This window comes from Bufo bufo, chromosome 1 (genome assembly GCF_905171765.1).
Source record: "Bufo bufo chromosome 1, aBufBuf1.1, whole genome shotgun sequence".
Lineage (NCBI taxonomy): Eukaryota > Metazoa > Chordata > Amphibia > Anura > Bufonidae > Bufo > Bufo bufo.
In genome coordinates, this window is record NC_053389.1 from 435038894 (window position 1) to 435066662 (window position 27769).

Sequence of the window (27769 nt, forward strand, 5' to 3'; positions counted from 1 at the left end):
AGGAGAAGGTAGCCAACACTGGTTTTTGGTTTACATTTTATTTTTATTTTTTGTTTAAATTAGGGTACACCCCCAAAACATTGGGAAATATAACCTGTGATAACCCCCTCCAGTCGTGCTAAACGTGTAGGCGTGTGCACACATACTGCCCCACCATGTCGCACATCCCCGTGATGTCAATGATCCAATTGGATATCTGCTCTATCAACTTTCGATGTTGTTTTATGCGACTACCATGGTGATCACGGGTAACAGGGAATCAGCGTTCCAGGCCGGAGAGGGAGCCTGAGAAAGGGATACCACATCCAAGTGTGGTCAATGGAGGAAATGTGATCAACCCCACTTTCCTTTTGTCATCCGTGTCCTCCTCATCATCTAGCGATGATGATGAGCCCCCAAGGCGGCGGAAACGGCGCCAGGCGGAGCAAGGGGACCGCCATGCTAGGGACCCTGTGGCCCACACTAGTACGAGCAGCTCTGGGGCTCATACTAGTTTTCGAACACACCAGTTAAGTCCACCGGAGGCCCCTGCCGGTGAACTTGTCTGGTGTACCCCAGAGCGTTTTGAGCCCGTGATTCCTGATTTTGAAGGCCAACCAGGAATCCAGATTTCCACAGTGGGCTTCACTGAATACGACTAGTTTAGTATTTTTTTCAGTGACCACTTTGTAAATCTAATGGTGGATCAAACAAACCTGTACGCCCAACAGTTTGTCGCTCAACACCCAGGCTCCTTTTTGGCTAGGCCCGGTGGCTGGACCCCGGTCAGTGCAGCTGAGATGAGGACGTTTTGGGGCCTCGTGCTGCACATGGGCCTAGTCAAGAAACCTAGTGTCAGGCATTACTGGAGTGGGGACGTCCTCTACCAGACCCCACTTTACAGTACGGCCATGACACGCTCCCAGTTTGAGGCCATCCGAAAATGCCTGCATTATTCAGATAATGCAGCATGTCCCCCCCCCAAGGTGATCCTGCCTATGACCGCCTGTACAAAATCAGGCCGGTCATCGATCACTTTGGGGCCTAATTTGTACAGGCCTATGTACCTGGAAGGGAGGTCGCGATTGATGAGTCTCTCATTGCTTTCAAGGTTGAGACTCCTTTTCCGCCAGTATGTACCCTCTAAGCGGGCGAGGTATGGCGTGAAGCTGTACAAACTTTGTGAGAGTACCTCAGGGTACACTTACAAGTTTGTGAGATTCCCGTATTCAACCCCCAGAATGTCCCCCCACTCTGGGTGTTAGCAGGAAACTTGTGTGGGACCTTATGCACCCACTGCTAGATAAGGGTTACCACCTGTACGTGGATAACTTTTATACTAGTATCCCCTTGTTCCAGTCCCTCGCCGCCAGATCCACGTCCGCTTGTGGGACCGTGCGGAAAAATCAACGCGGCCTCCCTACCCACCCCCTCCAGGTACCTATCCCCAGGGGTGAGACCCATGCCCTTACCACTGGAAACCTGTTGCTGGTCAGATATAAGGACAAGAGGGATGTCCTTGTACTGTCCACAATTCACGGTAACGGCATCAACCCTGTCCCTGTGCGAGGTACCGCTGCAACGTTCCTCAAGCCCGATTGTATCGTCGACTACAATCGGTATATGGGAGGAATTGATCTATCTGATCAAGTCCTCAAGCCATATAATGCCATGCGCAAAACCCGGGCATGGTACAAAAAAGTTGCGGTCTACTTGGTGCAGGTTGCCTTGTACAACTCTTGTGCTGTCCCGGAGCACTGACAACACAGGGACATTCCTTCAGTCCTATGAGGCAGTCCTCAAGGACCTGATCTTTTCTGACCGGGAAAGAGCAGGCCGGAACACCTCGGGAACTGGAGGCGCCCGGATCGTCCCTGGCCAACACTTTCCAGGTGTGGTCCCCCATACTGGAAAGAAGCGACGGACCCAAAAAAGGTGCAGAGTGTGTCACAGGACGGGGATACGGAAGGACACCACTACTCAGTGTGACACGTGCCCCGATCATCCGGGCCTCTGCATTATTGGTTGCTTGAGGGAGTACCACACTTCCATGGAGTACTAAATTTATTTCCCAATTTAGCCACTGACAATCGGATAAAAAACTATGGTTCTCAGACTTGAGACACTAAAACGATTTTATAATTTTTTTTAAATATTATTTTGTAAAACTAAAATAAATAAAAAAAGTAGACATATTAGGTATCGCCGCGTCCGTAAGAATCTGCTCTATAAAAATACCCCCCCAACCCCTCAGATGAACACAGTCAAAAAAATTAAATAAAAACGATACAAAAAAAGTTTTTTTTGTCACCTTACATCACAAAAATTGTAATAGCAAGCGATCAAAAAGTCATATGCCCCCCAAAATAGTGCCAATAAAACCGTCCTTTCATCCCGCAAAAAATGAGCCCCTACCTAAGATAATTGGCTAAAAACAAAAAAATAAATGACTCAGACTATGGAGATACTAAAATGTTTTTTTTGTTTATAAAAAGATAATATAGTGTAAAACATAAATAAAAAAAATTAGACATATTAGGTATCGCCGCGTCCGTAAGAATCTGCTCTATAAAAAACACCCCCCTAACCCCTTAGATGAACACGGTCAAAAAAATAAAATAAAAACGGTGCAAAAAAAGGTATTTTTTTGTCACCTTACATCACAAAAATTGTAATAGCAAGCGATCAAAAAGTCATATGCCCCCCAAAATACTGCCAATAAAACCGTCCATTCACCCCACTAAAAATGAGCCCCTACATAAGATAATCGGCTAAAAACAAAAAAAAAGATAATATAGTGTAAAACATAAATAAAATAAAAAAGTAGACATATTAGATATCGCCGCGTCCTTAAGAATCTGCTCTATAAAAATACCCCTCCCCTAACCCCTCAGATGAATAAGGTCAAAAAAATAAAATAAAAACGGTGCCAAAAAAGCAATTTTCTGGCAAATTTTCCATTTTAATCCATTAATTTCCAGTAACAAAGCAAGGGTTAACAGCCAAACAAAACTTCATATTTATTACCCTGATTCTGCAGTTTACAGAAACACCCCATATGTGGTCATAAACTGCTGTATGACCAAACGGCAGGGCCCAGAAGGAAAGGAACGCCGTATGGTTTCTGGAAGGCAGATTTTGATGGCCTTTTTTTTTTGGCACCATGTACCATTTGAAGCCCCCCTGCTGCACCCCTAGAGTAGAAACTCCATAAAAGCGACCCCATATAAGAAACTACACCCCTCAAGGTATTCAAAACTGATTTTACAAACTTTATTAACCCTTTAGGTGTTCCTCAACAGTTTATGGCAAATAGAGCTGAAATTTCTGAATTTCTATTTTTGGTAACCTTGCCTCACAAAAATGTAATATAGATAAACCAAAAATCATATGTACCCTAAAAATAGTCCCAACAAAACTGCCACCTTATCCCGTAGTTTCCAAAATGGGGTCACTTTTATGGAGTTTCTACTCTAGGGGTCCATCAGGGGGGCTTCAAATGGGACATGTGTAAATAAACCAGTCCAGCAAAATCTGGCTTCCAAAAACCACACAGCGCACCTTTCTCTCTACCCTCTACTGTGTGCCCGTACAGTAGTTTACAGCCACATATGGGGTGTTTCTGCAAACTACAGAATCGGGTCAATAAATATAGCATTTTGTTTAGCTGTTAACCCTTGCTTTGTTACTGGAAAAAATGGATTAAAATGGAAAATTTGACAAAAAATCTAAATTCTGAAATTTTATCTCCATTTACCATTAACTCTTGTTGAACACCTAAAGGGTTAACAACGTTTGTAAAATCAGTTTTGGATAGCATTTTTTTGGCTGCTAATTCTTGATTTCTTACTGGAAAAAATTGATTAAAATGAAATTTGAGAATTTTAATTTTTTTTTTTAATTTTCCATCTCCATTTGCCAATAACTCTTGTGTAACACCTAAAGGGTTAACAAAGTTTGTAAAATCAGTTTTGAATACCTTGAGGGGTGTAGTTTCTTAGATGGGGTCACTTTTATGGAGTTTCTACTCTAGGGGTGCATTAGGGGGACTTCAAATGGGACATGGTGTAAATAAACCAGTCCAGCAAAATCTGCCTTCCAAAAACCATACGGCGCACCTTTCCCTCTACGTCCTACCGTGTGCCCGTACAGTAGTTCACGGCCACATATGGGGTGTTTCTGCAAATTACAGAATCGGGGCAATAAATATAGCATTTTGTTTAGCTGTTAACCCTTGCTTTGTTACTGGAAAAAATGGATTAAAATGGAAAATTTGACAAAAAATCTAAATTCTGAAATTTTATCTCCATTTACCATTAACTCTTGTTGAACACCTAAAGGGTTAACAACGTTTGTAAAATCAGTTTTGGATACCTTGAGGGGTGTAGTTTCTAGAATGGGGTCATTTTTGGGTGGTTTCTATTATGTAAGCCTTATCGATTTGCTTCTAAACTTCTAAGCCTTGCAACGTCCCCAAAAACTAAAATAGTAGTTGTGGCGAGAGACAAAAAATGGGGAGAGGCATTCATAGGGTGGTGGGTATCGATAATACGGTTTGTAGAAATGGATGGAGTGTGCTCACCTTTTGGTGTTGTGCGTGGGTGCGCACAACGTCCGTAGGGGCAGGTCCACAGAGAGGGAGGGGGGAGGGTCGGTGCCGCCAGTACCCGTTCGGTCCCTTTGGATGGAGTTGCCAAAAATTCCTAGGGACTGTGGAGGAAGTTGTGGGTGGTTTGTGTGCTGGCACACGGTAGGGTACTTCTTTGGCGCACAAAAGACGACCTCATTCGCGGAACGTTTAGTTTGATAGCTGTTTATTGTGCAGTAGACCTACTGCACAATAAACAGCTATCAAACTAAACGTTCCGCGAATGAGGTCGTCTTTTGTGCGCCAAAGAAGTACCCTACTGTGTGCCAGCACACAAACCACCCACAACTTTCTCCACAGTCCCTAGGAGTTTTTGGCAACTCAAACACAAACCACCCACAAAAACTAAAATGTCATTCCCAAAATGATCCAAACATGAAGTAGACATATGGGGAATGTAAAGTAAAAAACAATTTTTAGACTTATTACTATGTATTATAGAAGTAGAGAAATTAAAACTTGGAAATTTGCTATTTCTTCCACATTTTTGGAAAATTTTGTAATTTTACCAGTGTCATGAAGTACAATATGTGACGAAACTTCAATCTCAGAATGGCCTGGATAAGTCAAAGCGTTTTAAAGTTATCACCACTTAAAGTGACACTGGTCAGATTTGTAAAAAATGGCCTGGTCCTTAAGGTGAAATATGGCTGTGTCCTTAAGGAGTTAAGATGCCCTGTTATAGGAATGATTCATAAAAAAAATATAGGGAATGTCGCTGGGGTATTTTGGATTTGGAAACGTTAGACAGGAGAGGCCCTGCTGACTCTTTGTTGACTCTAGATAACTTCTGCCTGATCGCACGTCCACGATCTAATTGGATATCTTCTCTAGCAACTTTCGATGACAGATAAATGCAGCAAAGGCCGCAAATTTAGTATCTTGCCCAAAATGGGTGTTTTTTTAATAACAGAATATAACAGCAGTATCTAACACTTGTATTTCACTGTGACATATGCAGCAAAGGCCGCAAATTTAGTATGTTGCCCAAAATGGGTGTTTTTTTAATACCAGCATATAACAGCAGTATATTACGCTTGTATTGGACTGTCAGAAATGCAGCAAAGGCCGCAAATTTATTATCTTGCCCAAAATGGGTGTTTTTTTAATAACAGAATATAACAGCAGTATCTAACGCTTGTATTTCACTGTGACAAATGCAGCAAAGGCCGCAAATTTAGTATCTTGCCCAAAATGGGTGTTTTTTTAATAACAGAATATTAGTGCAGTTTTTCAGGCTTGTATTTCACTGTGAAAAATGCAGCAAAGGCCGCAAATTTTGTATCTTGCCCAAAATGGGTGTTTTTTTTTATACGAGAATATAAAAGCGGTATATAACGCTTGTATTGGACTGTCAGAAATGCAGCAAAGGCCGCAAATTTATTATCTTGCCCAAAATGGGTGTTTTTTATAAACAGAATAGAACAGCAGTATCTAACGCTTGTATTTCATTGTGACGAATGCAGCAAAGGCCTCGAATGTATTATCTTGCCCAAAATTAATAACAGAATATTAGTGCAGTTTTTCAAGCTTTCTATTTCACTGTGACAAATGCATCAAAGTCCGCAAATTTACTATATTGCCCAAAATGGGTGTTTTTTTAATACCAGAATATAACAGTGGTATATAACGCTTGTATTTCACTGTGACAAATGCAGCAAAGGCCGCAAATGTATTATCTTGCCCAAAATCTGTGTTTTTTTAATAACAGAATATAACAACAGTATCTAACGCTTGTATTTCACTGTGACAAATGCAGCAAAGGCTGCAAATTTAGTTTCTGGAACAAAATGGGTGTTTTCTTAATAACAGAATATTAGTGCAGTTTTTCAAGCTTGTATTTCACTGTGACAAATACAGCAAAGGCCGCAAATGTATTATCTTGCCCAAAATGGGTGTTTTTTTTAATACCAGAATAGAACAGCAGTATCTAACGCTTGTATTTCACTGTGACAAATGCAGCAAAGTCCGTAAATCAATTATCTTGCTAACAATTGGTGTTTTTTTAAACCCAGAATATTATTGCAGTATTTCAAGCTTGTATTACACAGTGACAAATGCAGCAAAGGCCCCAGATGTAGGGTATTGCCAAAAATTTGTGTTTTTTTTAAACCTAGAATATTATTGCAGTATTTCAAGCTTGTATTTCACTGTGACAAATGCAGCAAAGGCCCTAGATGTAGGGTATTGCCAAAAATAGTTTTTTTTTTAAACCCAGAATATTATTGCAGTATTTCAAGCTTGTATCTCATTGTGACAAATGCAGCAAAGGCCCCAGATGTAGGGTCTTGCAAAAAATGGATGATTTTTTTTAAACCCAGAATATAATTGCAGTTTTTTAAGCTTGTACTTGACTGTCACAAATGCACATATGCTGTGCTGGTGCACTGAACGTGCATAAAATGGCTGCCGACATCCAACCTAACTAACAGACGGATAAAAGTTATTTTTCTGTGTCACTGGGCTTAGGGCAGGGTAAAAAAATTGTGCACTGCACCCACAAAACAAAATCGCTGTAGATCGCTGAGTTAAAAGATTATTTCCTATTCTCTCCCTCACAGCAGCAGCATCCTATCCCTACACTAATAAGGGTAGAGTGACGTGAAGCGCTACGTGACTCCAGCTTATTTAGAGGCTGGGTCACATGCTGCACTGGCCAATCACAGACATGCCATTAGTAGGCATGGCTGTGATGGCTTCTAAGGGCACACGAGTTAAACACTTGTTAATAGACTGCTCTGCAGCATTTCAAAAAGCGCCATTAACTCGCCGAACACCAAACCCGAACCCGAACTTTTACTGAAAAGTTCAGGTTCGGGTCCGGGGTCCAAAAATCCTAAAGTTCTGTACGAACCCGAACTTTACAGTTCGGGTTCGCTCAACCCTAGTCTGGATGCATCTTGGACTCCCAAGTCACTGCTGGGAACGATGTCGTCCGAGTAGTACGCCACTTTTACAGACTGACACTAATATGCACAAAACTGAAGATAAAATCGATTTTAGAGGAAAAATTGTTAGGAAACATTCTTTCCTGTATATTTACTTGTGTATAAAGTGCAAGTGCTGCCACAAATTACAAGGAAGAGGCACTCCGATACAAACTGTATATTACATAAAGGAGGGCCTCATTCACATTGTGGTACAATTGTTCATGTAGTGGGACTCCTACACTCATAAAGCCTATGCACTAAGTGAAAGGGCTGTCAAAAATTACAAAGAACTAGCACTCCAATACACCCTTTTACACATAAAGGAGGGCATCATACACAGCCTTGAAAAACTATGAATGATGGCCTGCTGGTGACCCTCAAAAACATTTGGAGCAAGGGCCTGCTGATCTGACCATCTAAAACATTATGGGCGAGGGCCTGCTGCTGCTTTGGTGACTCTAGATAACCTGGGGCCAATCGCACTTCCCCGTGACGGCGACGATCCATGTGGATGTCTGCCCTATCAACTTTCAATGTTATTTTCAGCACCAACCATGCTGACCACGGGTAACGTGGAATCAGAGTTCGATTCCAGAGAGGGAGCCTGAGAAACGGCTACGGCTACCACATCCAAGCAAGGCAGGTGTAGGTGAAGGCCTGCAGGTGTGCTGACCCTGTAAAATATTTTAGGTGCGGGACTGCTTGTGAGCTGACCCTGTAAAAGATTGTAGGTAAAGGCCTTCTGGTGAGCTGACCCTGTAAAAAATTATATGCAAGGGCCTGCTGGTGAGCTGACCCTGTAAAACATTATATGCGAGGGCCTGCTGGTGAGCTGATCCTGTAAAAGATTTGAGGTGCAGGACTGCTGGTGAGCTGACCCTGTAAAAGATTTTAGGTACGGGCCTACTGGTGAGCTGACCTTGTAAAAAATTATATGCGAGTGCCTGCTGGTGAGCTGACCCTCTAAAAGGTTGTAGGTGAGCGCCTGCAGGTGAGCTGACCCTCTAAAACATATGCGAGGACCTTCAGGTGAGCTGACCCTGTAAAAGATTGTAGATGAAGGCCTGTTGGTGAGCTGACCCTGTAAAACATTATATGCGAGGGCCTGCAGGTGAGCTAACCCTGTAAAATATTTTAGGTGCAGGCCTGCTGGTGAGCTGACCCTCTAAAAAATTATATGCGAGGGCCTGCTGGTGAGCTGACCCTGTAAAACATTGTAGGTGCAGGCCTGCTGGTGAGCTGACCCTCTAAAAAATTATATGCGAGGGCATGCTGGTGATCTGACCCTGTAAAATATTTACAGTGCGGGCCTGCTGGTGAGCTAACCCTGCAAAAGATTGTAAGTGAGGGCCTGCTGGTAAGCAGACCCTCTAAAAGGTTGTAGTGAGGGCCTGAAGGTGAGATGACCCTCTAAAAAAATTATATGCAAGGGCCTTCAGGTGAGCTGACCCTGTAAAAGATTGTAGATGAAGGCCTGTTGGTGAGCTGACCCTGTAAAACATTATATGCGAGGGCCTGCAGGTGAGCTAACCCTGTAAAATATTTTAGGTGCAGGCCTGCTGGTGAGCTGACCCTCTAAAAAATTATATGTGAGGGCCTGCTGGTGAGCTGACCCTGTAAAACATTGTAGGTGAGGGACTGCTGGTGAGCTGACCCTGTAAAAATGATATGCGAGGGCCTGCTGGTGAGCTGACCCTGTAAAACATTATATGCGAAGGGCATATATGCGAGGGCATTATATGCGACGAATAAGCATGTTGATATGATGGAAGAGGAGAAGGAGGATGAAAAAAAGGAAGATTCAACCATATACCCTTGTTTGTGGTGGAAGGGGTGCATGGGAATACAGTGTATTCAGTACATTATAAACAACACATTTAAAGTGCCTTTATGTTCATCAGCTTTCCTCTGGTGGAGTAGAGAAGTCATGGTCAATCTAGGCCTTGTTAATTTTTATAAGAGTCAACCTGTCAGCATTTTCAGTTGACAGGCAGATACGCTTATCTGTTATAATGCCACCAGCAGCACTAAATACCCGCTTAGACAAAACGCTGGCAGCAGGGCAGGCCAGCACCTCCAAGGCGTAGAGCGCCAATTCGTTCCACATGTCTAGCTTGGACACCCAGTAGTTGTAAGGCACTGAGGGATCATTGAAGACGCTGACATGGTCTGCTATGTACTCCTTTACCATCTTCCAAAAATGTTCCCTCCTTGTGACACTAGGCCGCACATCAGGGTGAGGGTGCTGGCGGGGTGTCATGAAAGTGTCCTAGGCTTTGGAGAGTGTTGCCCTGCATCTGTTGGAACTGCTGTGTGTTCCCCTTGTCTCCCCTCCTCGGTTGATCAAGGAACTACGGACTCTGCCGCCAGCGTTGTCAGATGGAAATTTTTGGAACAATTTTTTAACAAGGATCTTCTGGTATAGCACTATTTTGCTCGTCCTCTCCACCAGAGGAATGAGAGATGAGAAGTTCTCTTTGTAGCGAGGGTCGAGAAGGGTGAACAACCAGTAATCCGTGTTGTCTAAAATGCGTATAACGCGTGGGTCGTGGGAAAGGCAGCCTAACATAAAGTCAGCCATGTGTGTCAGAGTACCAACAGCAAGACTTCGCTGTCGTCATCAGGAGGATCACTCTCAATCTCCTCATCCTCTTCCTCCTCTTCTGCCCACTCACGCAGAACAGGTGGAATTAAACTTCCATGGGTACTACCCTCTGTAGCGGAGGCAGCCATCTCCTGCTCCTCCTCTTCATCGCGCTGAGAAGACGAACTGAGGGTGGTCTGGCTATAACCCTGTGTATTGTCTTCTCCCATTTCCACTTCTTACACATGCAAAGCGTCGTCCTTAATTGTGAGCAGCGAGCATTTGAGTAGACACAGAAGTGGGATGGTGACGCTGATAATAGCGTTATCGCCGCTCACCATCTGTGTTGATTCCTCAAAGTTTCTTAAAACCTCACAGAGGTCAGACATCCATGCCCACTCCTCGCTTGTGAATAGCAGAAGCTGACTGGAAAGGCGACAACTATGTTGCAGCTGGCATTCCACTACTGCCCTCTGCTGCTCACAAAGCCTGGCCAACATGTGAAATGTAAAGTTCCAGCGTGTGCTCACGTCGCACAACAGCCGGTGAGCTGGCAATTTCAAGCGCTGCTGTAGCGTTGACAGACCGGCTGAAGCTGTCGATGACTTTCAGAAATGTGCACACATGCGGCGCACCTTCACCAGTAGCTCAGGCAAATTGGGGAAGTTTTCGAGAAACCGCTGAACCACTAAGTTTAAGACGTGGGCTAGGCATGGGATGTGTGTGAGCTTCCCGAGCTCCAAAGCCGCCACCAAGTTACGGCCATTATCAGACACAACCATGCCTGGTTCTAGGTTGAGTGCAGTGGCATAGGGATTGCCATAGCAGCCATAGCAATGGCTATGGGGCCCTACGCCACTGGGGGCCCGCCACCGACTGAGGTTTAAAAAAATAAAAATAATTTTGTGGAGTGGGCCGGGCGTGGCGCTGTGATAGGGGGCAGTCGGAGACGGAGGCAGAGAGGCAGTCTGGGCGGCGGTTCATATAATTAGTCCTGGCCGGAAGTGGTGGAGGCAGAGTCGCGGACTCAGAGCGGGACGTACAACGAAGGCAAAGCTGCGAGGCGAGCTGCTGGAGTCGGTCGGTTCAAGTGGCTGAGGTGAGGGCTCAGGGCTGGCTCTGGTCTGGCTGGGGAGTGGGACTGAGCCTGTCACTGTAGTCTGTAGCGGTGTGTGTCTGACCGAAGCGGCAGCGTCAGTCAGTGGAGTACTGGAGACTAGTGTAGTGGACAAGTGGAGACTGGAGTAAAAGTTATTTCATGTGTGTGTGTGAGGTACCGCCGAATCTCAGCATCTTCCCTAATCCCTATTCACACATATACCTGATAAAGCCTGGCAGGCGCAGCTGCATTATTTAATAGTGTGGTGTGGTAATGGTTAATGGCATTTTGGCGAAGACACAGCCACCTAATCCTATCTGAGGGGTCTGTATTACAGACCCCTCAGATAGGATTAGGTGGCTGTGTCTTCGCCAAAATGGCATTAACCATTACCACACCACACTATTAAATAATGCAGCTGCGCCGGCCAGGCTTTATCAGGTATATGTGTGAATAGGGAAGATGCTAAGATCCGGCGGTACCTCACAGTGAGGTACAGCCGGATCTCAGCATCTTCCCTAATCCCTATTACACAGCCACCTAATCCTATCTGAGGGGTCTGTAGCACAAGAAGGTGAAAGTACATATCGTGGGGTGTGTATGTGTATTAGACAGAATGTAGGGATATGTATCTTGTGTAGTTTGGGTATTAGGGAGAGTAAGGGGTATATATCTTGTGCTGATACAGAGCCGCTCTTCACCTACACGTGTATCATAGAAACATAGAAACATAGAATGTGTCGGCAGATAAGAACCATTTGGCCCATCTAGTCTGCCCAATATACTGAATACTATGGATAGCCCCCGGCCCTATTTTATATGAAGGATGGCCTTATGCCTATCCCATGCATGCTTAAACCCCTTCACTGTATTTGCAGCTACCACTTCTGCAGGAAGGCTATTCCATGCATCCACTACTCTCTCAGTAAAGTAATACTTCCTAATATTACTTTTAAACCTTTGCCCCTCTAATTTAAAACTGTGTCCTCTTGTGGTAGTTTTTCTTCTTTTAAATATGCTCTCTTCCTTTACCGAGTTGATTCCCTTTATGTATTTAAAAGTTTCTATCATATCCCCTCTGTCTCTTCTTTCTTCCAAGCTATACATATTAAGGTCCTTTAACCTTTCCTGGTAAGTTTTATCCTGCAATCCATGTACTAGTTTAGTAGCTCTTCTCTGAACTCTCTCTAGAGTATCTATATCCTTCTGGAGATATGGCCTCCAGTACTGCGCACAATACTCCAAGTGAGGTCTCACCAGTGTTCTGTACAGCGGCATAAGCACTTCACTCTTTCTACTGCTTATACCTCTCCCTATACATCCAAGCATTCTGCTGGCATTTCGTGCTGCTCTATTACATTGTCTTCCCACCTTTAAGTCTTCTGAAATAATTACTCCTAAATCCCTTTCCTCAGATACTGAGGTCAGGACTGTGTCAAATATTCTATATTCTGCCCTTGGGTTTTTACGCCCCAGGTGCATTATCTTGCACTTATCCACATTAAATTTCAGTTTCCAGAGTTCTGACCATTCTTCTAGTTTTCCTAAATCCTTTTCCATTTGGCGTTTCCCTCCAGGAACATCAACCCTGTTACATATCTTTGTGTCATCAGCAAAAAGACAAATCAGCCCTAGATATATACCCCTTACTCTCCCTAATACCCAAACTACACAAGATATATATCCCTACCTTCTGTCTAATACACATACACACCCCATGATATGTACTTTCACCTTCTTGTGTTACAGACCCCTGTACAATTTGACAATCTTCTTTAATATACAGACATTTAGATTCATACATTTCCTACACTGGCACAAATGCGTTGCCAGTGACCAACTGTCTGTGCTCAGTCCTACACGTAACCGTCGCAAGTGCATGCGGAGCTGCGTATGTGGAGGCGAGGTCCGAGCGGTATGTGAGGGTGGGAGATCTGGGAGTGGGGGGCCCATACATTTTTTTTGCTATGGGGCCCAGTCATTTCTAGCTACGCCGCTGGTTGAGTGGCGAGAGCCACACAACAGTCTGGTCTCTTAGCCTCTGCCACAGCTCTGCGGCGGTGTGCTGTTTGTCCCCTAAGCATATCAGCTTCAGCATGGCCTGTTGCTGCTTCCCCATTGCGGTGCTACATTGCTTCCAGCTACCGACTGATGACTGACTGGTGCTGCGCGCGGATAATTCGGAGGTGGAAGTGGAGGAGGTGGCGGAAACCCTGATGGAATTAGGGCCCGCAATCCTTGGCGTCGGTAGCACCTGTGCCATCCCAGGGTACGACTCGCTCCTGGCCTCCACAACATTCACCCAGTGTGCCATCAGGGAAATGTAGCGTCCCTGGCCGAATGCACTTGTCCATGTGTCCATGATTAAGTGGACCTTCCCAGTAACTGCATTGGTCAGGGCACGTGTGATGTTACGGGTGTAAGGCGGGCACGGCACACCTTGAAAAATAGTGGCGGCTGGGGACTGTGTAACGCGGGACGTCCGCCGACATCAGACTGCAGAAGGCCTCAGTGTCCACAAGCCTAAATGACAACATTTCCAGGGCCAGTAATTTGAAAAGCTGTGATATGGCCTGTAGGTGGGTGGCTGGGTATTTGCGCTTGCATTCAAATGCCTGGGGTAAGGACATTTGGACGCTGCGCTGGGACACGGAAATGGATGTGGTCGCTGATGGTGCTTGCGAAGGTTCAGGTGCAGGGCGGGAGGCATCCGGGCCTGCGCCTTCGACAGGGGATTGGCCATCACGTAACACAGGGGAATAGGAGGCAGTGGTGTGACCCGCAGACACAGATTGTGGACCCAGGCGTTCGTTACACTTATTACGGTGTTTGGATGCCATGTGGCGGATGATGCTGGTGGTGGTGAGGTTGCTAGTGTTCACGCCCCTGCTCATTTTGGTACAGCACAGGTAGCAAATGACAATTCTTTTATCATCCGCACTTTCCTAAAAAAAACGCCATACTGCAGAACAGCTACCCCTTGGCAAGGGAGATTTCCGCAAGGGGGAGCTTCATGGAACAGTTGCGGGCCCGCCTTCTCCCTTTTGCCACCCCACTGTCTCTTCTAGCCTGTTGCGGTGCAGCAGATCCCTCCCCCTCTGTACTGCTCCCCTCGCTCGGCTTTCCACCTTCCCAGGTTGGGTCAGTGAGTTCATCGTCCACCACCTCCTCTTCCACTTCCTCACTTTGCTCATCCTCCTGACTTGTTGACCTAACCACTACCTTAGTGATTGACAACTGTGCCTCATCCTTTTCATCAACCTCTTGAGACAGTAATTGCCGTTGAGTAATAGGCAACTGTGTCTCATCATCATCCACCTCATTAAACAGTAATTGCCGTTCCGCACCATCATCTTCTTGTGATTGTGGATGCTCAAGAGTTTGGGAATCAGGGCAGAAGATCTGTCCCTCTTCAAGCCTGCTTGGCGAGAGGGCCAAATCAAGGAATGGCGCTGAAAAGAGCTCCTCGGAATATCTGAGTGTGGGATCACTTGTTTGCCCAGACTCTCCATGGTGGGAGGAAGGAGGATCAAGGTGAGGATTGGGTTGAGCAGACTCTTGGCTACTAAGACTGGACTTGGTGGAAGACAGGGTGGTGCTTAACCAACTGGAAGCATTATCTGCTGCAATCCAACCGACCACCTGGTCGCACTGGTCTGACTTCGAGAGTGGTGTCCTGCACCTCCCTGCAAACTGGGACATGAAGCTAGGCATCGTGGATGATTGTTTTTCTTGTGCTCTGGCAGCAGGCACAGTTTCACCGCGCCCAGGGCCACGGCCTCTGCGTGCACCATCAGCAGCACGGCCACTGCCACGTCCCTTACTGCTCGCCTTCTTCATATTAAATGTTATATATGATTGAAAGTCTGTCATATCCCGCAGGTAATGTCAATGCTGTCACCAGTGGCTTATGAAAAATTACAGGAAATGTGACAGGTATTTGGGATGAGGAAACGTTATAAAGGAGAGGTACCACTGGTAATGTCACTGTCCGCAGCGTCTACACAAAAATGTGCACTGTATGTCACAGATAAATTTTTAAAGCGCACACGTTACACTGCAGATGTGGCACTGCTTATGTCACTGTCAGAAGCGTACACCGTCTATTGAAAAAGTACACTGTATGTCACAGATATTTTTTGGATGCGCACACTTTACACTTGGGATGTGGTGCAGTTAATGTCACTGTCCGCAGCGGACACCGTCTACGGAAAAAGTACACTGGATGTCACAGATATTTTTTGGAAGCGCACACTTTACACTGGAGATGTGGCGCAGCTAATGTCACTGTCCGCAGCGGACACCATCTACGGAAAAAGTACACTGGATGTCACAGATATTTTTGGGATGCGCACACTTTACACTGGAGATGTGGCGCAGCTAATGTCACTGTCCGCAGTGGACACCGTCTACGGAAAAAGTACACTGGATGTCACAGCAAATTTTTTTCAGGGCACACATTACACTGCAGATGTGGCACTGGTTATGTCACTGTCAGAAGCGGACACCGTCTATTGAAAAAGTACACTGTATGTCAGATATTTTTTGGATGCGCACACTTTTCAAAGGAGACATGGCACACCTAATGTCACTGTCCGTACGCTATTTTGCGCAGGATGCGCTAAAAATAAATATTGCTGCCACACAATAGTCCTTAGAAGGACTTTTGGGTCTGTAAAGTTTTAGCTATTTTGTGCAGTTTGCGCTAAAAAAAGATATTGCTGCTGCCACACACAATACTTTGACTTTTGGGTCTGTAAAGTTTGTGTAATTTAGCGCAGGTTGCACTAAAAATATAGATTGCTGCTGCCACACACAATAGTCCTTAAAAGGACTTTTGGGTCTTTGAAAAGTTTTGGTGGTAAAAATATTCTTAAATCACTCCCTACACTGTGTCCCTTCCTCAGCACAGCTCTCCCTGACTAAGGCCTCATGCACGCAAACGTTGTTTTAGTCCGCATTGAGCCGCAGTTTTTGCAGCTTGGATGCGGACCCATTCACTTCAATGGGGCCGTAAAAGATGCGGACAGCACTCCGTGTGCTGTCCGTATACGTTGCTCCGTTCCGTGGTCCGCAAAAACAATATAACCTGTCCTATTCTTGTCCGTTTTGCAGACAAGAATAGGCAGTTATATTAATGGCTGTCCGTGCCGTTCCGCAAATTGCGGAACGCACACGGACACCATCCGTGTTTTGCGGATCCACAATTTGCGGACCGGAAAACACACAACGGTCGTGTGTATGAGGCCTAAGAATGAGCCAAACATGCGTCATTGGGTGCTATATAGCACCTGATGACGCGTTCGGGCCAGCCAATCACTGTAATGCCAGCAGCCAACATGGCTACAGTATTACAGTGAGGGCAGTACTTACCCGCACGTTTATTGGCTGCGTAGCAGCCAAGAAACGTATGGGGCGGAGACTAGAATATTGCACTTGAGCACATGCGGTATTCGGCCAAATACTGCCATGTGCCGAGCATCGAGATGCTCGAGCCGAACTGGTGTTCGGCTGAGCATGCTCGATCATCACTACCGACAGCATCACCAAACAGACAATGTTTTGGCCATCTTAGGCTACTTTCACACTAGCGTTCTTTGTGAATCCATCATGGATCTGAAAAAAACCTTCCGTTACAATAATACAACCACATGCATCCGTCGCATGCATACGAACGGATCTGTTTGTATTATCTGTAACATAGCCAAGACGGATCCGTCATGAACTCCATTGAAAGTCAATGGGGGACAGATCCGTTTTCTATCATGCCAGATTGTGTCAGAGAAAACGGATCCGTCTCTATTGACTTACATTGTGTGCAAGGACGGATCCGTTTGGCTCAGTTTTGTCAAGCGGACAGCAAAACGCTGCAGGTAGCCATTCCGCCTCCAGAGCGGAATGGTGACTGATCGGAGGCAAACTGATGCGTCCTTTTCCATTCAGAATGCATTAGGGCAAAACTGATCCGTTTTGGACCGCTTGTGAGAGCCCTGAACGGATGGCACTAATGGAAAGCCAAAACGCGAGTGTGAAAGTAGCCTAACATCTATAGTGTGACACAAGCCTTACTCTGCTATTTATAATCCTTTATAACCTGATTCAGCCTGGCATAAATCATCTAATCTGACATGTTGACAAAAGAGAAAATATAAGGCAATCTCATGTCTTTTGTTAACAAAATCAGTTTACCTTACATCTTACTCCTAATGTATATAGTCGTCTCTAAAAATCAAACAGATGATTTCTTTTATTTGATTCTAATGTGTACTGTTGATAGAAGCGAAGCATCCAAATTTCCTTGAGCTTCGTGGTAATGAATAGTTTTTTTCCTAAAATGGCGGTTACACTTGTTACAAAGTTACAAAGTAAAAGTAAGAAGCCCGGGAATGCCGTTCAGACAGCTAATCAGCAGCTAGCCAGCCCCCCTTTAAAATCCTCCTCCCACGAGTTCTCCGCCATTTTACTGTGAGATCAGCCTAGGGAGAGACGTGATAAGTGCTAAGGGCAGTGTTGCTAAATGCTTTTAATTGCATAATATTGGATAGGGAGAGTGCAGAGACAGTGTAAGGAGATTGTAGGGAGAGTTTTTACACACTGTAGGGAGAGCATAGGGTGAGCATAGGGAGACTGCAGGGACAACTGAAGGGATCCACAGGAGACATCACAGTTTGCATCGATCCCTGTGTAGGGCACAGAGCTATCTAAGTGAACAGTGTCCACCTTGTTTAATAGATAAGCAATTCTATTACTTCTTGATTGCCAAATTAGGCTGAATAAACTAGCCAATACTACTGTTATTGAGGTGTCCACCTTGTTTAGTAGATAAGCAATTACATTAGGCCTTGATTCTCAAATTGGGGTTAATAACCCATCTAATTTTACAGTTATTGGGATGTCCACCTTGTTAAATAGATAAGCTATTTAGGCATTAATTCTCAAATTGAGGTGAATATCCTGTCTTGTTCTACTGTTATTGGGGTGTCCACCTTGTTTAACAAATAAGCAATTATATTAGGCCTTGATTCTCAAATTGGGGTAAACAACCTCTACTGTTATTGGGGTGTAGACCTTGTTTAACAGATAAGCTATTTCATTAGGTCTTGATTCTCAAATTGAGGTAAATAAGGCTACTTTCACACCTGCGTTCAGGTGTCCGCTCGTGAGCTCCGTTTGAAGGGGCTCACGAGCGGCCCCGAACGCAGCCGTCCAGCCCTAATGCATTCTCAGTGGAGGCGGATCCACTGAGAATGCATCCGTCTGCCAGCGTTCAGCCTCCGCTCCGCTCAGCGAGCGGACACCTGAACGCTGCTTGCAGCGTTCGGGTGTCCGCCTGGCCGTGCGGAGGCGAGCGGATCCGTCCAGACTTATAATGGAAGTCAATGGGGACGGATCCGCTTGAAGATGACACCATATGGCTCAATCTTCAAACGGATCCGCCCCCCCTGACTTTCAATGTAAAGTCTGAACGGATCCGCTCAGGCTACTTTCACACTTAGAAATTTTTCTAAGTTATAATGCAGACGGATCCGTTCTGAACGGATGAAAAAACGTCTGCATTATAGGAGCGGATCCGTCTGATGAAACATCAGACGGATCCGCTCTGAACGCTAGTGTGAAAGTAGCCTAAGCTGTATAATTCTTCTGTTATAGGGTCTCCACTACTTTTGAGTAGTTCAGTAGTATTGGCACTGCCTCCATGTCCTTCTTTTGTTCCACTAAAGAGTCATTGGGACACCGCTCCTGCAGCCACGGACATGTTTTCTTTTCCTTTACTAAAATCTGCTATATGCTTTTATTTTGGTTCAGCTAGGGATTAGCTAGGACTGTTGGTAGCCTGCACGATGATGCACATGTCCATATACAGTATGAGACCTGCCTGTCATACTGACGCACAGTAACTGTTTCACTACCAGAAAGGACACGCTATGCATGTTGCTGATGTACACTGAGATACACTCTTTCTGCAGGCTAGGATACAGCAGATTTAACTTGTTTCTTGACAAATTCGGCGAAGCATCCGAATTGAATTTTTTTTTAAATTCACTCATCTCTACTAAAGTGTAGGGAAACTTCTCTCAGTTCTACATAAGATGGGAATATTTTACTTTTAATTTGAATTCACTCTGTTAAGCCCCTTAGCAATATTTGATCCAATCTTTGTCCAAATACTGACCGAGACAGCTCCTTGTCCTTTTCCAAGCAGGAAGTAACAGCAGGATTGAAACTAGTAGCTGAAATGAATCTGCATTCTAATATAAAACTTAATTACTTTCCAGTTTGCACTCCATTAACAACACAACTGATGTGCATTTATTAATGGGAGATACAAACAAATGGGGTCATTTGCTATCTAGAAATATGCCTATATTAGGCGTATTTCCGGTGCAGATTGCAGCGCAAAGTTTATTTGCGCCACAATCTGCAGCTAATCCCCACTCACGCCAGATAAAAAAAAATTGGGCGTGGCGTGGGTGGGGAAGGGAACAAGCTGATAGGCCCGTCTCATTCATCATTTTCTACGCCTGTTTTAGGCATAGAAAATGGTCTAAATGTAACCCAGGAAGGAAGCTGGCTTACATTTAGACTGGCACAGGATACACCAAAGTTATGTAGAGACTGTCGCATCTGCAAAACTTCGGAGGATCCGCCACCAGCTATTGGGGTTATTTTGTTTTAGACGACAGTCTTAAAAAAAAAATGACCCCAAACTGTTTTGATATGTCATAGATATATTTGTAATTTTTTTTATCTTAGACTTTTTTTGGCTTTGTTATACAACATCCTCCTCCCCACACACACCCATAAACGCTTTATTCATTCTGTTGACAATTGTAAGTATGACTAAATGTATTGATTAAGTGCCCTTTAGATTAAAGAAGACTTGACACCAGAAAATACTATGGAATATGCATCATGTTATAGAGCCGGAGGAGATGAGCAGCTTGATATATAACTTTGTGTGAAAAGATTCTGTAAAACTTGTCATTCATACTGCTCTGTTCTTTCTATACTTAAGACCGCCCATGTACAGTTATCAGTAACTGACAGCTATCTATGCATACACAGTTACACAGAGAATACTATCAATTACTGATAACACCTCTCCTGTGTACAGCTATCAGTGACTGACAGCAATATATGTATACATACTTCTACAGAGAATGCTATCAATCACTGATAACACCTCCCCTGTGTACAACTATCAGTGACTGACAGCTATATCTATATACATACTTGCACAGAGAATGATATCAGTCACTGATAACACCTCCCCGTGTACAGCTATCAGTGACTGACAGCTATCTATGTATACACACTTACACAGAGAATGCTGTCAATCACTGATAACACCTCCCCGTGTACAACTATCAGTTACAGACAGCTATCTATGTATACACACTTACACAGAGAATGCTATCACTGATAACACCTCCCCTGTTTACAACTATCAGTGAATGACTGTCATGCCCTGCTCAGGTTATGTGCGGAGGTCTGCCAGGTTAGCAGCACGTGTGTAGCCTTTTGTTTTTGTTTTGGAGTTGAGCTGTATCCGTCTCCCTTCAGGTGCACTGGGTGGGGTCGTTGGTTTGAGTTTAAATTATGCCCACTCCCAGTGTCCTGTGCGGGTTATAGCTTCTGTCTGGCTCAGAGGAAGGAAGGATTTGCTGTTCCTGCTCAGTAACAAGATAAGTTGGTTTTGCTTTCTTGTGGTTGTCTGTCTAGGCTGTTTGAGAGATGCCTGTCCCCTCCAGGTCCTGAGGGAACAGGCTGCCCCTTTCCCCCTTTCACCATCTTAGGGATTTTAGGGAATATTCAGCCCAGGCACGGGGACACGTTTATTCCCACCTTCAGGGTCTGAACGTGGGCATAGAAGTCTAGGGAGAGCTGGTAGGGATTTGTCAATAGGTGACCTTTATCCCCAGCTTCTTGCCTAGACACTTGTTTGGTGGTATTCTGTGTATCTTGTATCCTGTCCACCGTGACAATGACAGCTAAGTATGTATACACTCACACAGAAAATACTATTGATGACTGATAAGACCTCTCCTATGTACAATTATCAGTGATTGACAGCTATGTATACACACTTACACAGAGAATTTGATCAATCACTGATAACGCCTCCCCTGTGTACAGAAAAGGCAGAGATTTAAATGTATAAATTACAAGTTTTACTGAATCATTTCCATTATATATAGATCTGCTCAGCTCCTGCTCAATAACATACTGCCTGCAGATTGCACTGCATTTTCTGGTGACTGACCCTCTTTAAAACATGATATGGAACATTTACCCGATTACACAGTGAGTACTTACCAGTTCAAATCCATCAGTTACTGTCAGAGTAATTTCAAGCTTTGATTTACTCTAATGAAAAATAAAAGCAGACATTGATTACATATACTGTATATCGAATATCAATACCCTGCAATTTATAGAGCTTATGACACTAGAACAGCTTTGAGAAACATTACCAGTTAGGCCTCATGCACACGACCGTGTGTATTTTGTGGTCCGCAAACCGTGGATCCACAAAATACGGATACTGTCCGTATGCCATCTGCATTTTTTGCGGACCCATTGACTTCAAAGATTCTGTGGACCAGAAAAAAAAAACTGTACAGATGTGGACAGCACACGGATGACATTGTGACCGCAAAATACATATGGTCGTGTGAATGCTGCCTTATAATTAGCATACTGTAAATTACATTGCTTTTTCCAGTAAAAAGGAAAAAACATGGCACAATACTATTTTCAGTTACCAAAAATTAGTTCAGTTTTACTGTAATATTTTTATATTAGTATGCGTCATGTCCCATGTCTCGTGGTTATATTCACTGCCTTATTGCTTTTATTGCAGTGTATTTGTATGAAGGTTGGAAATCAGCCTACAGCCCACAAACAAAACCATATCCTTTGCAGTAACTGTTGCTATGGATTACCATTTGACCCTATTGCAGCGGCAATACCAGTTAGTTTACCTGTTAGGCCAGAATTGCTATAATATTATGTTATTTTATACATGTTATTATATTTCCCAAAATTTGATGATCCATGTTATGATATGTAATTTACCATGTACTGGGCATTTATTCATCTGTGAGAGGTCAGTGAGGGAATGGTTAATGCATGTGAACAACTAAGGGTGAGGGGCACTGAAGTTATTGAGCCCATCGTGGGAATGTATTGTGATGACTTCCTTGGCCAACTGTGGCAGTGTACTGACACTCTGGGAGAATTCATACACCTTGGGTAGGGCATGATGGACATCACTTTAAAGACAAGGAAAAATGCCCTATGTATTGCACAGAACATATCTACCACATGGATGGATGGAAAGCATATGCACTTATGATGCAATCTATCCCCTGGAAGGTCCTTGAGTACATAGCTGACGCACATGTCATGAAAGAATAAATACCAGTGCCTGGCAGTGTTAAAACATGGAACACAGGGGCCTGATGGGATACACCCAAAGCTATTAAAATAGCTTAGAGGTGAACTAGCAAAATCATTAACAGATTTATTTAACCAATCACTGGCAACAGGAGTCGTCCCAGAAGATTGGAAATTAGCAATGTTGTGCCCATTCACAAGAAAGGTAGTAAGGAGGAATCAAGCAACTATAGGCCAGTAAGCCTGACATCAATAGTGGGGAAATTAATGGAAACCATACTTAAGGAGAGGATTGTGGAACATCTAAAATCCCATCTAAAAGCCTGACATCAATAGTGGGGAAATTAATGGAAACCATACTTAAGGAGAGGATTGTGGAACATCTAAAATCCCATGGATTGAAAGATGAAAAAACAGCAAGGGTTTACTTCAGGGAAATCATGTCAAACTAATCTTATTGATTTTTTTCGATTGGGTGACTAAAATAATAGATGGCGGAGGTGCAGTAGACATCGCTTATCTAGACTTTAGTAAGGCTTTTGATACTGTCCCACATAGAAGGCTTATCAATAAATTGCAGTCTTTGTGCTTGGACTCCCCTATTGTTGAATGGATTGTTACCAGTGGGATACCTCAGGGATCTGTTCTGGGACCCATATTGTTTAATATCTTTATCAGCGAAATTGCAGAAGGCCTCCATGGTAAGGTGTGTCTTTTTGCTGATGACACAAAGATTTGTAACAGGGTTGATGTTCCTGGAGGGATACACCAAATGGAAAAGGATTTAGGAAAACTAGAGGAATGGTCAAAAATCTGGCAACTAAAATTTCATGTTGATAAGTGCAAGATAATGCACCTGGGGCGTAAATACCCAAGAGCAGAATATAAAATCAGTGATACAGTCCTAACCTCAGTATCTGAGGAAAGGGATTTAGGGGTCATTATTTCAGAAGACTTAAAGGTAAGCAGACAATGTCATAGAGCAGCAGGAAATGCTAGCAGAATGCTTGGGTGTATAGGGAGAGGCATTAATAGTAGAAAGAGGGAGGTGCTCATGCCGCTCTACAGAGCACTAGTGAGACCCCATTTGGAGTATTGTGCGCAGTACTGGAGACCATATCTCCAGAAGGATATTAATACTTTGGAGAGAGTTCAGAGAAGAGCTACTAAACTGGTACATGGATTGCAGGATAAAACTTACCAGGAAAGATTAAAGGACCTTAACATGTATAGCTTGGAAGAAAGACGAGACAGAGGGGATATGATAGAAACTTTTAAATACATAAGGGAATCAAAATCAGCAAGATAAAGAGGAGAGAATATTTAAAAGAGAAAAACTGCTACAACAGGACATAGTTTTAAATTAGAGGGGCAAAGGTTTAAAAGTAACATCAGGAAGTATTACTTTACTGAGAGAGTAGTGGATGCATGGAATAGCCTTCCTGCAGAAGTGGTAGCTGCAAATACAGTGAAGGAGTTTAAGCATGCATGGGATAGGCATAAGGCCATCCTTCATATAAGATAGGGCCAGGGGCTATTCATAGTATTCAGTATATTGGGCAGACTAGATGGGCCAAATGGTTCTTATCTGCCGACACATTCTATGTTTCTATGGCTGCTGCTTGAGCAAGTCATGTATTTTTATGCTCCAAATTCCCTTTCAGCTGCTACCAGAGAAAATCATATTTTCTGAGGTATATCGATCAAAGCCATAGCTGCAGTAGCCTATCTGAAGATGCCTGAAACCGACAATAAACCACACTGTGGATTTGTCCGAGGTAAAGCCAATCCTTCACATATTTGCATTGACCTTAAAGGGGTTGTGTCACTTTAGCAAATTGCATTTATTATGTAGAGGAAGTTAAAGGGGTTATTCAATATCAGAAAACAGCTTCCCACCCCCCCCGCTGTGACTGGCCCTTCACAGGCAACATACTTATCCCGCATCCCGCTCCTGGTCCCTGCACTGATGCTGCAGCTTCTCCCGTACACAAATGAAAACATCCCGGTGTCGGGGGGAGCAGCCAATCGCAGGCGGAGACAAGCCTCCCTAGCATCGTTGGCTCATCCCCTCCCCCCCCGACACCGGATGTTTTCTCTGTATACAGGGAGAAGTAGCAGCAGCGGTGCTGGGACCAGGAGCGGCACAGGGAGCGGGGTAAGTATATTACCTGTGAGGGGCCCGACACATGGGGGGCTGTTTGTGAAATTGGATACCCCTTTAATACAAGGCACTTACTAATGTATTCTTATTGTCCATATCGCTTCCTTTGCTAGCTGGATTAATTTTTCCATCACATTCCATAACAATTCATAGGCTTGTATTAAGTTTCTCTACACAATAAATGCTATTTGCTGAAGTGAGACAACCCCTGCTGAAACAAAATCTGCACCTTCGTCAGCTCTTTGTGACATGTGGTTGTCCTTCCCAAGATTCTTGTCTGAGGATCACATTTCCTACTGACACCATCTAAAATCAAGCCTATGAACTTTACAGTCCAGGAATGTGTATTCACTGAGCCAGTGCTTATTCTTCTTACTAGGGAGGACACACTTGAAGAAGGACACCGCCGATATGCACACAAACTACCAACTGTGTTATAACTTAGAACATTAACATTCGGAATATATTGTGGGTGGAAGTTTAGGCATTTTCTGCTTTCCCAATCCAAAAATGGGTTATATTTGAAATTTGTATATGGTTCTCTACTGTTGTGTATTACATTCCTCAGGACCTTCCAACCATAGACTGTGGGTTAATATAATTGTTTATTGTTGTTTGCAGTTGCATTTTCTTATTTTCTGTCTGTCTTCATGATGGTATATTATTGTTACTATTTATGATTTATTGTGAAATCTAAAGATTTCATACGGGGAGTGCCATGTCCCATGTCTCTTATTATATTCAATGTCTTTGTCACGAACCAGCGGGTATGAACCCCACTGTGCACGTATCCTACCTCCTCTATGGGCGTTGTCTAAGTGAACCCTTGTTTCTTCACAGTACCGCTGATGGTGGGGGATAGACTTTCCTGAGGGGACACCAGGTCGCTACCTTTTGAGGAGGATAGGCACACGTGCAGCTGTGCAAGGCGTGACCAGGAGATACCTGAAGAAGGCACCAGAACAGAACAAGCGATGTCAGCAGCAGGGTCGTTACCAAGGAGCAACAGTGCAAGGACCGAAGAATGAGGAAGAGGCGTAGTCCGCCGGCCCCAAGGTCAGGGCAGGCGGCACAGGTACAGGTCGGCAATCCTGGATCGGCCAGCAGGATTCAAGACAAGCAGGCAAGGATCAGACAGGTAGCAGAATCCAGGAACCCAATAGAGTCAGTAACACAACGTGGTTATCAGGAAACTTAAACAGGACACAAGGACCTTGACACTGAGGCATCTGGGAAGGGGGCTGAATCACTTATATATGTGCAGGAGGGCTAGGATTGGTCAGCGAGGTCACATGATCTAACCCATAAAGCCTAGTAACTGACGCGCGCCGGCCCTTAGGGAAGTGCTGCAAGAAACAAACAGCAAGCATGCTGTGGCCAGGGCTGAGAAGAAGCTGTGGAGAGGATCCCAGAACAATAGTAGCTGCACAGACAGAGCCCAGGACTACAGCGGTGAATGGGAAGCACCGGCCACAGATCACCGCTGAACATGGTGCCCGGGACCGCGGCGGTAAGCAGGGGAACAGCTGCGCACAGCAGCCGCTGTTACAGTCTTATTGCTTTTATTGTGGTGTGTTTTCTGTTTAAAGTTTGTCTCTGTTATCTCCCTGTAGTCAGACTCTGATGTAATCAGCCCCTTAACTTCTCTTTTTGATTACATATGCTTTAGTACTGTTCATATGTTTTGTTGAACCTTGACAAAAATCATCTTATCACCTACTGTTTTTTCATATTTACAAGGATTCAGCCTGGAAATAAACCTCATCTGGATTCTTCATACATCCAGACAGGAGTTGATCGCTGTCTGACAAATATCAGGTGAAGTTGGTCAATACAGGCAACCATAACCATAGTGTCTCATGGTCTTCAGCCTAGGTATTAGGTCAGACCAGTGTAACTAAAACCTTGATAGTTAGTGTTTTTGTTTTGTATAAATCTCAACTAAGTCTGGGGTATACTGATGGGCCATCCCACATAACAAAACACTAATCAGTGTCTCCAACAAGGGTGTGTTCCATGCATTTTTGACAGTTAAGGTCTGTAACCCATTCTGCAACTGTAGGCACTAGGATTTGCAGCCATTAGAAGGAATTATACAAGATGCCTTTAAAAATGTTGCAGTTTGCCTCTTTCCAGCTGTCTCCATGCCCCTGTGATGAGAAGTTCATGGAGTTAGTGTAAATATCTTGGAGCATCGTGGATGATAGGTACGTGTCACCGAGGTCCTGGCCTGGTGGAGTAAGAGCCGGTTTTTATGTGTCAGCAGCAGTTGCTGTTTGACACTTGGGTTACTTCGCATTGCTGTAATAGCTGATCCGGGATGGCTCTTATCGGGAGTAGTCAAAGTGCTGGGTGGGTGACTACTCCACCTAGTTCCAGGCCGGGTTTTGCCAGCATAAAAACCAGCCAACACATGCCAGGTGAAAAGAATTACCTCCCGTCTGACAGTGGAGCTCAGGAGGTCTGTGTGCTGGGATCTTATGCCTGTGCTGTGCTGGAGAGCGGAGACCGTATGTCAGGGGAACAGGCCGCTCTAAAGCCTGTATTTGACTTTATGAGGCAGGAACTGCCACAAGGTGACTTTTGTTTTATTAACTTGCCATTGGGTGTGAAGTAACACCAACGCTGCAAAAGTGATGTTTTGTTTTTGGCATCCTGTGTGAATAAACACTGAAGTTTGAATTGCGAACTGTATTTTGCCTCTGTACTGCGCCCGCTTATCCTAACTACGGAGCGAATCCCACTATATGTATTTACCCATTATTGTTTTCATAATATCTTGTAGAACGAAATGTTCTAAGGTAGAGTTCACTGATATGAGTTTGGCTCATATCAACTTAGGCCACAAGACCAGAGCAAGGTAAGACACAAGTCAGAAACTGCCAAATTAACAAAGTGGCCCCAACCAGTGGGGCTTAAATTGTACCTAAATAAACCTTCACATAACTTGCTTTAAAACCCAATC

General features: G+C 44.3%; 1 protein-coding gene across 2 annotated transcripts in view; it reads right to left on the reverse strand.

Moving 5' to 3' along the window:
• CDHR2 (cadherin related family member 2) overlaps positions 1-27769 on the reverse strand; it is a 235202-nt gene that overhangs the window by 143053 nt on the left and 64380 nt on the right. For both annotated transcript variants that reach the window (XM_040406756.1, XM_040406746.1), the window contains exon 5: positions 21558-21608. In XM_040406756.1, the coding sequence (XP_040262690.1) occupies positions 21558-21608 (51 nt within the window). The remainder of the gene's footprint in view (positions 1-21557; positions 21609-27769) is intronic.